Consider the following 13,586-nt stretch of genomic DNA (forward strand, 5'->3'; position numbering starts at 1 on the left):
AAGCCTTGGCACCTTGATCAGAGATGTGATCCTTATCATCTATGAGACCGCTAATTTTGGTTCTTAACTCATTGGTTTTCTCTTTAGAATGAAGAAGGAGACGCTTAAATCGGTTAGCTAAGCCTAAACTAGATCTATGGTCAATTTCTAAGAGGCGAAATTTAGATCTAAGCTCATTTAGAGAAAGAGATGAAATTCTATCATTTGAGAAGCTATTTAAGGAATTTTTAAGACGCTCAAGAAGGGTATCATTATCCAAGGCATTAGGAAATGAACGAAGAAGGGTAGCTTCATCAGAAAGACCATAAATGTCTGCAAAAATGATCATTTAAATAAGATAAAACAACAGGATGAATGAATAAAGGGAAAAGAGAAAAGTAACATACTGTAAAGCTGATTATTAGCTTGCTGAAGACTAGAGATTTTTTTCTTATACGAGGATGAATCAATTTCTAATTGTCTATTTTTCTCGCGAAGACCTTTAACTTCAGCTTCCTTTCTTCATTCTTTTTGCGAAATTGAAGATTCTTCTTCTCAAGATTTTCGCGTCTTCTCTCTAGATCTGAGGCCACTGCAAAAGAAGCTTTTCTAGCCTGCGAGAAAATATAAAAAAAAATATTAATATAGAAAGAAATTTTGAGTTATAACAATGAAGAAGTAAAAGGATAAAAATATACCAGACTATTGACAGAATGCAAGAAGTCGGGAGTCACTGATCTAGAAACTCCATGAAGAGAGCTATCACCATCCATTAAAGGGACATCGCAAAGGGTAGCGAGAGCTTTGCAGGTATTTGCGAATTGGATATCTCCCATTTCTTGTAGAGAATCAGAAAAGAGGCCAGAGAGATTAGCCATAGAAGATTCAGGTGCAGAATCTTCACTTGCAGCAAGACCATCATTGTCCTCATCACCCTTGTCACTTTCAGAATTTTCTTGAGGAGGGATATTTGAAGGAGAAGATGAACGAACTTTCCTTTTCTTTGGAGGAGGACCAGTTGATTTTTCCCTGCGAAGAGCAGCTTTACCTTTATTACCAGTCTTCGCAACATCGGCAGATTCTTCTACTTCAGCAATAATCTTCACACACAGATAGAAATAAGAAATGGAAGCATGGAAGCAACAGTATACTGTTTAAAATCATAATAAAAAATTGAAGAAAATTTAAAATCATAAGAGAAAATTTCTTACCTCATCTGTGTATGAGCGAAGAGCTAACAGAGTACTAGCTTTCCCAGTCCTGTTATAACTATCTTTCAGTTTTTGGATCTGCGGAATGTCGCAAGAGTTAGCGAATAGAATAATAAAAATCAATAAATAAATATAAAGTGAGTTAAATGGGAAGAAACATACCTCTTTTTCCTTCTCGGGCCAAGAGAAAACCCAAGGTTGATAAGCAGCGATATTTGCAGGAAGAACATTTGACCCAGCAATGTAGGGTCCTTTTAGCATTAAAGGAAAAACACACCATTTATCATTTTTGGATTGGCGAGGAGTTGTGTTTTTACCAGAATGCCAGTCAATATCTTGCATGAGAATTTTGGCTTCATCAATGTTATCTTTCCTTTTTAAGCGAATACCCCAGCGAGTATTCTCTTTCTTCATGGAGATCAGTTCATAGTTCTCAAAGAAACTCGCTACTGTGTATTACTCAGCAATTATCTCCAAGTCTGCGAATTTAGGATCCCTAAGTTCTTTGGAGTATAGAGATCCTTTACCAGCACCACAGGTAGCGAATTCTAGCATCATACGGATGCAATCCTCACTCAGTTGGAAGATAGCTCGCGAAAATCCCGAGTGAGCGAGAATTTCATAAAATAAAGGAAGATCTGGGTTATAAAGAGGAATAGGGAGACCTGCGAGAATCTGACCTAGCGAAATTATGATTGCTTGATCATCACAATACTGATCAGATAAAAGTTTGACAGAAAGAATTGATTTGGCATTTTCACCAAGAATGGTGGAGATTGTGAAACCTTTATCAGCAAGATCTTTTTGGACATCTTTTAAACTCTTCTCATGTCTATGACCACTTGGATCCATATTTGAATATAGAGTATGGAAATGAATAAAAAGTAAGAGGATTGAAGAGGGAAAAAAGTACAGCAACAGAACTTGCAGAAGAATAACAGAGTTGCAGAGATGAGAAAATAAAATAGAAGAGAAAGTAAAAACAAAAGTGGAAAGAAGAGTATATAAAGGAGATTTTTTTTTTACTCGAAGAAATAAATACCATTAAGATGAAAAGACGTGAGCGGTTGAAAAGCAGCGGTTACAAAAGACGTGTCAAGAAACAAATGGAAGAAAGAATACGTGTGATAAATGCAGAATATGAAAAGATGAACATCTGCGGCATTTCTCACATCATTCTCTACTTTGCAGAGAAGATATGAGAAGAGGCAAGATGTAGGGTCAGAATCTCACAACGATAATATTTCAGCGAAATTATCAACAACACAATACAACAGCGTCGCAGAACAATTTTAGGAAGAATAAAATAAATGACGTCAGCTAAGATCACGAGAAAGATATGATAGTCCTGCGAAAATTAGAGAGCTTGCGAAATTAACATTTGTAAGGTTGCGAGAATGTCGCAGACCATACCCGAAAATAAAGGACAGATTAGCTGTCATCCACTATGTATTCACTTATAAATAGTCGTTCAAATTGTAAAGAGAAAGAGAGATCTTTTTTGAGTAAGAAACAAGTAAATAGGAGAGAGAAAGTCTAGAGCAGAGATCATTTTTGATTTCTTTATCTTTTCTTGTAAGAACATTCAAAGATTGATCAATAAAATTAAGAGTGTAAACCTAAAAATGAGTTGATTAATAATGAAATCATATGAGGGGTGTAGTGTAGGATTTCCTGCAACTACATCCTCATTAACTTGTTCCTTTTATGGACATTCGAAGCATGATCAAAATACTTGTTGGAGATTCAGAAGGAGCAATAAGAGAATTGCCAAACTTCAAGAGAACATGCAGAAAATGAATCTGGATCCGGATAACCAAGCTCTGTTAAAAAAATCCAGATCTAGACGAGGTAAGAAATCTGTTTACACGACAACCAGTGATAAGCCACGAAGAAATAAGAGGTGTGAGCATATGGCTCACTCTGTCACCAACTAATGCTGGTGACGTCCGCATCCTCATTTTTAGCTTGGGAAAAATGAGGTTTGCTCTAAAAATGGCTCAAGTTGTTGTTTTTGTGAATCCTTGTCTTATATTTGTTAAGAAATTTTTTTCCTAAAAGGATGGAAAGTGGATAACAAATCCTGAAAGACTTTTTCAATGTCTTCTAGGGTTTAGGGTTCATAAATCCTGTTTTATTCTTGTGTCCTCTCTTTCTCATTTCTGTTCAAAAGATACAGTCTCATGGCTCATGTGACTAGAGAGATCTCAAAAACAGATGCAGTTGAAGCAGTTAATGTGTATCTTTGTGAAGGAATCTCTTCCTCAAGAGTAAAGAAAGCGAAGCCGACAATCAATAAAGAAGGTTTTTTCTCTAAATGTTTGTAGGATCAGAATCTCGCAGCAATAATGCCTCGGCGAAATTATTAACAACACAACACAACAGTATCACAGAACAACTTCAGAAACGAAATAATAAACGACGTCAGCTAAATCATGAGGAAAATGTGATGGTCCTGCGAAAATTAGGGAGTTTGAGAGATTAACATTTGTAAGGTTGCGAGAATGTCGCAAGCCATATCCGAAAATAAAGGACAGATTAGCTGTCATCCACTATGTAATTCCCTATAAGTAGTCATTCAGTTGTAAAGGAAATGAAAGAGATCTTTTCTGAGTGAGAAGCAAGTAAATAGGAGAGAGAAAATCTAGAGCAGTGGTTATTCTTGATTCCTTTATCTTTTCTTGTAAGATTGTTCAAAGATTCATCAATAAAATTAAGATTGTTAATCCAAAAATGAGTTGAATGTTAATTAAATCTTGTGAGGGGTGTAGTGTAGGATTTCCTGCAACTACATAATGGCGCTAGAAATAGGGAGGGATTGAAGATTATTCTAGAAAAAATTGAAGATTAATATTGAGATTTGTGAAGATTTGGAGTATTGGTTAAGAATTTTACATAATCTCTTGCAATTCATTAATATTGAAGAAATGGCTAGAAGAAGAAATATATCAGAACAACCAACTACTGTTAGAAGAAGCAAGAGAATTGCTGGAAGGGAAAGAAGTGAAATGGGAGAATCTACTAGAATGAGAAATAATGGAGAAAATCAAATTCAACCACCAGTTCAACAAACACTAGTACAAGGAAGGAATAGATTATGATAGGGTGAGTATACACACTTGGCAATCAAATTCAGCAGAAGAAGTAGAAGAAGAGCAGCAAACCAGAAACCATAGACAGGTAGAGAGAAATCAAGAAGCAGATGAAGGAATAATTCATGGAGATGAGGAAATTGGAGCGTTAGAAACGTTGAGACGAAGAATACATGAAAGAAGAGCTGAGGCAGAAGAACGTGCAAATCTAACAAGGCAAAATCACGAATTGAGGATGGAAAATATGAGACTACAGAGTAGAAGATCGAGAAGTATACAAAATCATATTCAAGATCGACTAGAAGAGAGATGAGGCGAAACTCACCCACAATTAATGCTGGAAATAATATTCAAGAAGAAATATCAAATCCTAATGAAGAACATCGCGAAATAGAGAAAGGACTGATGATCGTTACGTTCCACAAAATGAAACTTTTGATGATAGGAAAATGATAGAAATCAAGAGAATGGACAACGTCAGGGACGAAATAATCAAGATGGCGAAGGGAATCGAGAGGAAGGAAGGAGAATTTTACATGAGAGAGAAGCTCAAAGAAATCAACAAACGATTGAAGAAGAAATTGAAAGACATTATGCTGAACAAGCACGTTTAATTTGCGAACGTGAAAGATTGAGAGCGGAAATGGAAGAACAAGAGCTTCAGGAGACAATTCGCCAGAACAATCACGACAATCGAGAAAGAAGGCACACAAAACCGGAATAACGGTAATATCAATGAAGAGTATGATAGAGTACAGAGGATGGCTGAAAGACAGCGAATGGAATTGATAAGAAATGAACAAAATCATGGAGGGGAAAATGAGAGACATCATCATATGCGAATTCAAGATAGAGATGAGGAAGAGAATCGCAGAAGAAGACGAGATGAGATGATGAAGAAGAAATGCAAAATTTCGCGAGAGAAGAAAGACATGAACGCAGAAGAAGGGAGGCGAAATTAAAAACCAATGGATCAAAATTCAGGTGTAAATAAACAAATCTTAAAGAATTAGAAGAAATGAGAGGAATGCTAAATAATAGAGGAGAAGTAGGCAGAAGACAATTAGATGAAGCTATAGAAGAAGCTGCGAAAACTCCATTTACAAGGGAAGTACAACTAGGAGGAATACCTCCGAAATGCAATTTGCCCGCATTAACCAGCATTTTTGATGGAACAACTTGTGCAATTCAACACATTAAAGCCTACGTGAGGTGCATGTTGCAATGGGAAAATCATGATGCGTATTATGCAAGTATTTTGCATCCAGCTTAACAGGGGAGGCGTTAAAATGGTTCGAAGGTCTACCAAAGAATACAATAACATCCTTCAATCATTTGCAGACTACATTCCTGGGGGCATATATAAGTAATAATTCTTCGCGACCTGGTATTGAAGACGTGTTTGGATTAAAACAAAGGATTGGCGAAAGTTTGAAGCACCTAACTAAAAGATGGAGGACTATGTGTAGCGAAATGGCTGGCCGTGTGGATGAGAGATATCTTATCTTATCATTTATCAATGCTATGTTTGCAACCAACCTATTGTATATCCAAATTTTCAGAGTCAAGAATACGATCACAATGACTGAATTGCGAGAACTTCAGGAAGAATATATGCTCTAGAGGAAAGGCAAAATGAAATGGAATCATACCCAGTTGCGAACACCAGTTCACAAACAGCGAATGCAAGCTTATTACCCAAACTAATAAACACAGTGGCGAGCACTTCGCAAGTACAACAAGAAAAGGTGACGGGCAACAATCAACAGAAACTGGTGGCTATGGGAAGCCGAGATCAAGAGGAGTATGAAAGAGAAAAATTTCTACAATCGTGGTGGAAATAACAAGATTCAAAGACTCGATCAGCCGTAAGAAACTTATGGAGGTCAAAGAAAAACTATAATAGAGGACAAGGAGGTCACAAGGTAGTATGGGAAGAAATCAAGATGCCACCTCTAAATGCAAGTGTGGAGAAAATATGGGAAGCTATAATTTTGATGGAGAATATACCAACACCATGGAACATGGGAACGGAACCACCTCCAAACCACAGAAGTCATGAGTTCTGTTCTTATCATCATTTTCATGGACATACTACAAATGATTGCAGAAATGTAAAAAGAATTATTCTGAGAATGATAGATCAAGGAAAACTAAACCACTTTTTGGTAGGGCACCCACAATCTCAACCATTGCCACCACCACCAGAGCATCACAAGTAAACACGATGAAAAAGAAGGAAACATTCTTCATAGAAGTTGGTGCAAAAGCAAAGAATCTATTCTGTCACTCTATCGTACATTCATACAAGACAATTGAATTTTCATGACAATGTTTTGAGTAGAGTGTTCGCAAGAGACAATGATGGAAGAGAAATTATGAATATTGCGAAAATCTCGCCACTAGAGGAATGGCAGAAAAAACTATTTCTTTTACCGCAGAAGAAGTCCCCGAAGGTGGAGAGGTACATGAATCCATTGGTGGTATAAAATTAGAAATTAATCCAAAACCGAAAGAAGATGAGGATGATGAAGCTGAAGATTCATGGGCAATTAATAGGATTCTAATCGATACTGGAAGCTCTGTGAACATCTTATTTTATCATACTTATAAAACTATGGGAGGAAGAGATGATGATCTTATACCATCAACATATAAGATATATGGTTTTAATGGTACTGCCAACAAGCCTAAAGGGGAGGTTACTATGCGAATTCCATTGAAGGGAATATCTTCTGAAATCCTGTTCTGTGTCGTTGATGTAGAATCACCCTACAATGCATTAATTGGTCGACCTTGGCTACATGGGATTCTAGGTGTAGCTTCAACTTTCCACCAGTGCATCAAATTTCCTCACCCTAGCGGTGTAGGAATCATACAGGGAGATTGGGTTGAAGGAAAGAGGTGTTACGAAACTACGGTAGAATCCTGCGAAGGAAGAGCAAACAAGAAGGAAGGTTGGCGACACAAAATCAAAGAGACAAAATCAAAGAGACACAAAGAAGTGAGACATTGATGGTGGATGCAATCGAACGAAAAGAAGAGGAGATGTTGCGAAACTAATGCTAGCTCAGAATAAAAATGATGAACATACCACTACCAAGGAAGCAGTAGCAGAAAATAACAAAGAAGCAGAGAATGGCAAAGGTAATAAAAATAAGAAATGTATGAATGATTGATTTGTTGCGACATTCTCGCAACAAATAAAATTCTCAAAAATACATTTTATTGAATGACAAAGTTGAGATTGCGAAATGCAAATACGATATGATGATGTGCGAGAATCTCGCAGAGATAATGAATTCTGCAAAATACAATCAGAGAACAATGACAAAAGAGAAAGGAGCGAACCTTTATGGCGTACACCCTAGTTCGCGAATACAATTTCTCAAGAGGCAAACGTAAGACCTAAAGTACGTCATATAAGGGGGTACCTGTTGCATGGCTCAGGGAAAGGCTACACCGCCACCGGAACCAGAGTCATGGAGATTTAGGGTCAATAAAGCCCATCCAGGAGAGGCACCTTGGATTCTCAGCTTAAGCATATGACTTAGGTTGGGAGACTAAGGTAATAAGGACTCTCCCAAGGAGTGCAGAATCTGACCAAGGCGCCGAGGTACACGGTTGAGTCAAGAGTGCCAGGGGCGTCTGGAGCGTACCTTGCCATTCTTGACAAGCCTTGGCTTATACTGCACTCGGCCCGAAGAAAACCCCACTTAGGGCGCAATCTCTTAACCATAAGTCCTATAGGTAAAAGGGATAAGACGCTGCGAAAATAACTGGTTGTTGTTAAGACCAGATGGGAGGAGGAAACCTTGTATGGTAGAGGTACGCCTCCTTGAAGGGGCAACCAGGGGGAAGATAAGGGCGGCACCCTCCATTATGGAGCTGATAAGTATCTTAAGACGCAAATGTCATGAGGCTTTTTACTCGCAAGGGTATCAAGGCTTGTCATATTTGTGCGACAATCCTGAAGAGGCAATAATACAAAAGAAAAAGATAAGACGAGATCAATGGGTTTTCGCATGGATGTGCGAAGACGTCCTGCGATTTCGTCGCAAGACGGCAATGTAATGGGACTTTATTTTTGCAAGAATATTTAGTCCTGTCATATTGTCGCAACATTCCTGAAGAGGCCATAATACAAAAGAAAAAGTTAAGGCAAGATCAATGGGTTTTTGCATGAAAGTGCAAGGACGTCCTGCGATTTTGTCGCAATGACAAGAGGTGACATAATAAGACCTTTAACTAGGAAGGCAAAATAAGACCACACAGGAATGAGATTTTGAAAAGAATCAAAATTCACTTCGCATATGATTGCGAAATTATACATAAACAACTGCGAAGTTGAGGCACAAAATAAGAAAAATCTGCAAAATCTCTCATTTGGATACAAATAACAGAGGAAAGTATGGGAATGAATGAAATTAGAAAATGTTATTTGTCTCCGTATGATAGATTTACGCAAAAATTCAAAAGTTAATGATTATGTTGATTAACCGTATTGCAAGGAAGAATTGTTTTAATGAATGCAGGTCAAAATGAAAGAAACTCATATATTAAGGAATATGGGGAACAAAAAGAATTCGCAAATATACAGAAAGGAGGAATAAATGTACAAGTATTACAGAAGATCAAAGAAAGAAACAAAGACTACTTCTTAGTTGATCCTTCATCATCTTCATCAGACTTGTTCCCTTCTTCGTCTGCATCAGAACCTTCATCACCATCAGATTCTTCATCATCAGCTTCGCTATCAGAGATGGTCAGACTAGGAATGTTCTTTGGGATCTCCTCCAAGAGACAAGGATAATCAGAGTAAGGAATACTATGGTCATCACAAACCATTTGAATAGTTTGATTGCGAAAATGCAGAGCGTCGTTCTTAAAGTTCGCAACAGTGATCTTGATTTGATTCTTTAATCTAGAATACTTGTTGTTGCGAGAAGAAAGATTTTTTGTGAGTTCCTCTTTTTCAGCTTCAAGTTCCTCAATTCTTTCGCGATATCTACTTTCAGAATCTGCGAGCAAAAGGCAATCAATTAATAACTTGATGAAAATTCATAAGAAACAAAAGATTAGTGAAGAAGAACAGTTAATCACCTTCTATGACAAAAATCATATCTCTAATCAAGGCTGTATGCTCAACTTGGAGACTAACATTTACACCTAAATATTTTCTGCCATCGTCTAAGATTTTCGCATCCCAAACGAATTCATCCTCATTATTTATAAGGAGACAAGAACGAATTTGGTTTTCTCTCTCGTTAAGCACGACATGTTGGCGGTTATCTTCATCTCGTTCAAGTTGAACTTCAAGAAGAATTTCTTGGAATTTCTCCAAAGTCTCAGCACCTTGGTTAGAAATGCGATCCTTATCATCTATGAGACCGCTAATTTTGGTTCTTAGCTCATTGATTTTCTCTTTAGAATTAAGAAAGAAACGCTTAAATTGGTTGGCTAATCCTAAACTAGATTTATGGTCAATCTCTAAGAGGCGAAATTTGGATCTCAGTTCATTCAGAGAAAGAGATGAAATTTTATCATTTGAGAAACTATTTAAAGATTTATTAAGATTCTCAAGAAGGGTGTCATTATCCAAAGCATTAGGAAACGAACGAAGAACGATAGCTTCATCAGAAAGACCATAAATGTCTGCAAAAAGGATCAATCAAATAAGATAAAATAACAGGATGAATGAATGAAGGGAAAGGAGAAAAGTAACATATCATAGAGTTGATTATTAGCTTGCTGAAGACTAGAGATTTTATTTGTAATATCCGTCCAAATTTCAAGGGTATTTTCGTCTTTTAAAAAAAAGGCTAGTTTGGTAATTTCGAATTTTTGCTTTATAATTGGTTAGAGTAATTGGTAAATAATAACTATAGTTTTGCTAGTGGGCCTGATTAATATCATCTTATCCTTCTTTAATGGGCCTATATATATTAACCTTAAGATTTAATCTAGGTGGGCCGACGAAGTACCCACTCAACATGTCAACCAGTAGGGCTGTCAATGGATACCCGAATATCCGCTATCCGTTCGAGTTCATTTGAATCGTTAGGATATTATCCGAAGTTTCGGATATCGGTATCGGTGTCGGATAATAATATCGGATAATCACCTATTAATGTAACGGATTCGGTTGTGTTAGTATCCGACGGATAATTATCCGTATCCGATAGCGAGGGTATATATGTAATATACATATACCCGTAAGTAACCCTATTGTCTATTGACTATCACTATCAGGCAGGGCAGGGTAAACCGTAAACTAAAAAGAAATTCTAGAAACAGCCCTAACAGAGAGACAGAGAGTGGTTTCCATTTTGAGTCTCAAAGAAGATTTGATTTTTTCCCGATTCATCAGCATCTCATCCTCCAAAGCCAACACGGTAAGTTTGTTTCTTACTTTGTTTGATTTAATCATAGGATTGTTGTTTGATTTACATTTTGTTAACAATTGTTCCTTACTTTCGAATTTTAGGGATTGATTCAAGTGAAATTCTCTCCAACAAAGTTTTCTCTATCTCACCAATCATTCAGATGTTTGAGAAGGTGTTTTTACAGTAAGGTATTCAACCTTTCACTCGAATATCTTAAGTTAGGGTTTTGGATTTTATTAAAGTTGCGATTTAGTGATAAAAAAGAAGAAATTAAAGATTGGGTATGGTGATTTGTGGATTATATATTGATGTTTATGAAATTTATTTGAAGCCTAATTTGTTTCTGCTAGTGATTGAGAAGTCAATTAAATTTATTTGTTTCAACATTTCAAACCTTGTTTATCTGATCTTCTATCTGTGTTTAGATGTTTTGATTTACTCATAATTGAGTTGTTCCTTTATTCTTTGTTGTTTTTACTGCAGGTCAGTGTCAATGTCAAATATAGCATCCAATAATGTTGGCACATCCAATTCCTGCACCCAGAACAATGAAGCAAGTGCATCATCATTGAGAAAACGTCCCCATCCAGAACAAGAAGCAGAGAATCCCCAACCAGAACCAGAAGCAGAGAATCCCCATTCAGAATCAGAAGCAGACAATACTACAGGGGGTACTGTACACACAAGTGAGGGAGTGAAAAAACTACGTGCATTAAGATCAGCAGTATGGGATGAATTTAAAAGGGTACCTGAGAAGAAGACTTTGCCAGATGGGAAGGTGGTGGATGAAATAATGGCAGTATGTGATCACTATCAGTTTAAAACTCCTGCGCAGAGTACAAAAGGAACAAGCCACTTGAGGAACCATTTAAAAGTCTGCAAGAAAAAACCTGAGAATAAACCTGGCCAGAGAAAAATAAGTACCGTGATTACAGGTAACCAAGGTATAAAATTAGCTAATTGGAAATTTAATCCTGAAGTTTCCAGAGACCTTCTTGCTAAAATGATTGCAAAGCATGACTTACCTTTTAATTTGGTTACCTATCCATATTTTCGAGAGTTTGTGAAGTCTCTCAACCCGTCGGCCAAGATACTTGGGAGGAATACAACTCGAGAGGACATTATGAAGATTTATGCTGTGTTTAAAGCTGAGTTACAAGGGACTTTAGATTCATTGACTTCTAGATGCAGTTTCACGACTGATATGTGGACATCTAAACATACACGGGATGGTTATTGTTGTGTTACATGTCATTATATAGATGATGATTGGAAGTTGCATAAGAAAACACTTGCATATGTTTTGGTGCCATGTCCACATACGGGTGAAGCTTTGGCAGAAGCGGTTAAAAGCATAGCTTTGGAGTGGAATGTGGATAATAAATGGTTTGCTTTGGCTGCTGATAATCTTTCTGCTAATAATGTGATGGATAGACTCAAGGGTTGGCTTAATAGTAAGGGATCTTTGGTTCTTGAAGGGGTATGTTTCAAATGCGGTGCAGTTGTCATATATTACATTTAGTTGTGCAAGATGGAATGACAGTAGCTGCAGGCTTTATAGCAAGGATTCGTGAATGTGTCAAGTATGTCAGGTCTTCACAAGGTAGACAAGAGAAATTTGAAAGTGCATTGCTGCAAATGAAGCTTCCTATACGGTATGTATCTATTGATGTAGACAATAGATGGAACTCTACTTATCTGATGCTAAAGAGTGCTATTGAGTTGCGCCAAGGATTTATGCGTTTAGCAGATTTAGATAATAGTTTCAAGTGTTTACCGAATTCAGAAGAGTGGGAACAAGGCATAGTTATCTGCAAGTGTTTGGAAGTGTTTTATGATATCACAAAGAAATTTTCAGGGGTTAAATATCCAACAACCAACATGTACTTTCTAAGTGTTTTTCAAATTAACTTCAACATTCAAACATGGGAAAGGAGTACCCACAGTTATATTAGAGAAATGGCAAAGGAAATGAGAAAGAAGTTTGACAAATATTGGAGTACAAGTAATTTGTTGATGAGTATTGGGATGGTTTTAGATCCACGGTATAAGGCGCGGTTGGTAGAGTTTACTTACAAGAAATTATATGGTGAAATGCTATGTAGATCTAAAATGGAGGTTTTTCGTGAAGAATTGGATACTCTTTTCTCAGCTTATGAGTCTTCAAGTGGTTTTGTTCCTGATTATTTTATCAACTCCTCTACCAGTAGAACACAGTCATCTAACCATGAGAATACTCAAGCTCCTTCAAAATATGAAATTCAACTGGAATTCAAGGAGTACATGATGCAAGATTGTGTTGTTGATATTCATAAGTCAGAGTTGCAGAAGTACTTAGATGAACCATTGCTTGAAGAAGGTGATGATGAAACACATTTGATTTATTGATGTGGTGGAAGAATCATGCCCCTACGTACCCAATACTTTCCAAAATTGCTCGAGATGTCTTGGCTGTTCCGGTGTCAACTGTAGCATCAGAATCTACCTTTAGCGACGGCGGTAGGGTACTTACAACACATAGGAGTTCACTAGCTCCAGAAGCTGTTCAAGCCTTACTTTGCTTAAATGATTGGTTGCCTGATCTTATAGGTTTATCTCTAACTTATATAGTTATATTGGTGAATCATTTATAAACATCCTTGTCTCGCAAATGATTTTTTGTTTGTTTGTTATTTCAGACGATGACAATGAACAAGCTTAGCTGAAGTTCTCAGTCAGTGCAGATAATATCTTTTTGAATTTTGCATCCCTTGCATAGTTGCATGTACTGCAGGTACGAGGCTCTGACTTCTTTTGAATCATGTAATTTTGCATCCCTTGCATGTTGAATTAATGAGTTGCCTGTATAACCTAGAGGAATACTAGACTATTTATGAGTTGCCTGCATAGTAGGTTATACAGAAGATTAGGATTTTCCT

At 37.0% G+C, this 13,586-nt stretch overlaps 1 protein-coding gene across 1 annotated transcript; it reads left to right on the plus strand.

Moving 5' to 3' along the window:
* Positions 1–12,204: 12,204 nt before the first annotated feature.
* On the plus strand, positions 12,205–13,369 carry LOC113294611 (zinc finger BED domain-containing protein RICESLEEPER 2-like). The gene is made up of 3 exons (XM_026542997.1): positions 12,205–13,027; positions 13,141–13,257; positions 13,347–13,369. The coding sequence occupies exons 1-3, from the start codon at positions 12,205–12,207 to the stop codon at positions 13,367–13,369; spliced, it is 963 nt and encodes a 320-aa protein (XP_026398782.1).
* The last annotated feature ends 217 nt before the right edge of the window (positions 13,370–13,586 follow it).

The sequence above is a fragment of the Papaver somniferum genome, chromosome 7, assembly GCF_003573695.1.
Source record: "Papaver somniferum cultivar HN1 chromosome 7, ASM357369v1, whole genome shotgun sequence".
NCBI lineage: Eukaryota > Viridiplantae > Streptophyta > Magnoliopsida > Ranunculales > Papaveraceae > Papaver > Papaver somniferum.

Bases quoted from the DNA above. Each gene is read 5' to 3' on its own strand.
- LOC113294611 (XM_026542997.1), top strand. From the start codon at position 12,205: ATGACAGTAGCTGCAGGCTTTATAGCAAGGATTCGTGAATGTGTCAAG. The intron at 13,028-13,140 runs GTGATGATGAAA...TGTCAACTGTAG, and splicing joins TGAACCATTGCTTGAAGAAG to CATCAGAATCTACCTTTAGC. The intron at 13,258-13,346 runs GTTTATCTCTAA...TTGTTATTTCAG, and splicing joins TTGGTTGCCTGATCTTATAG to ACGATGACAATGAACAAGCT.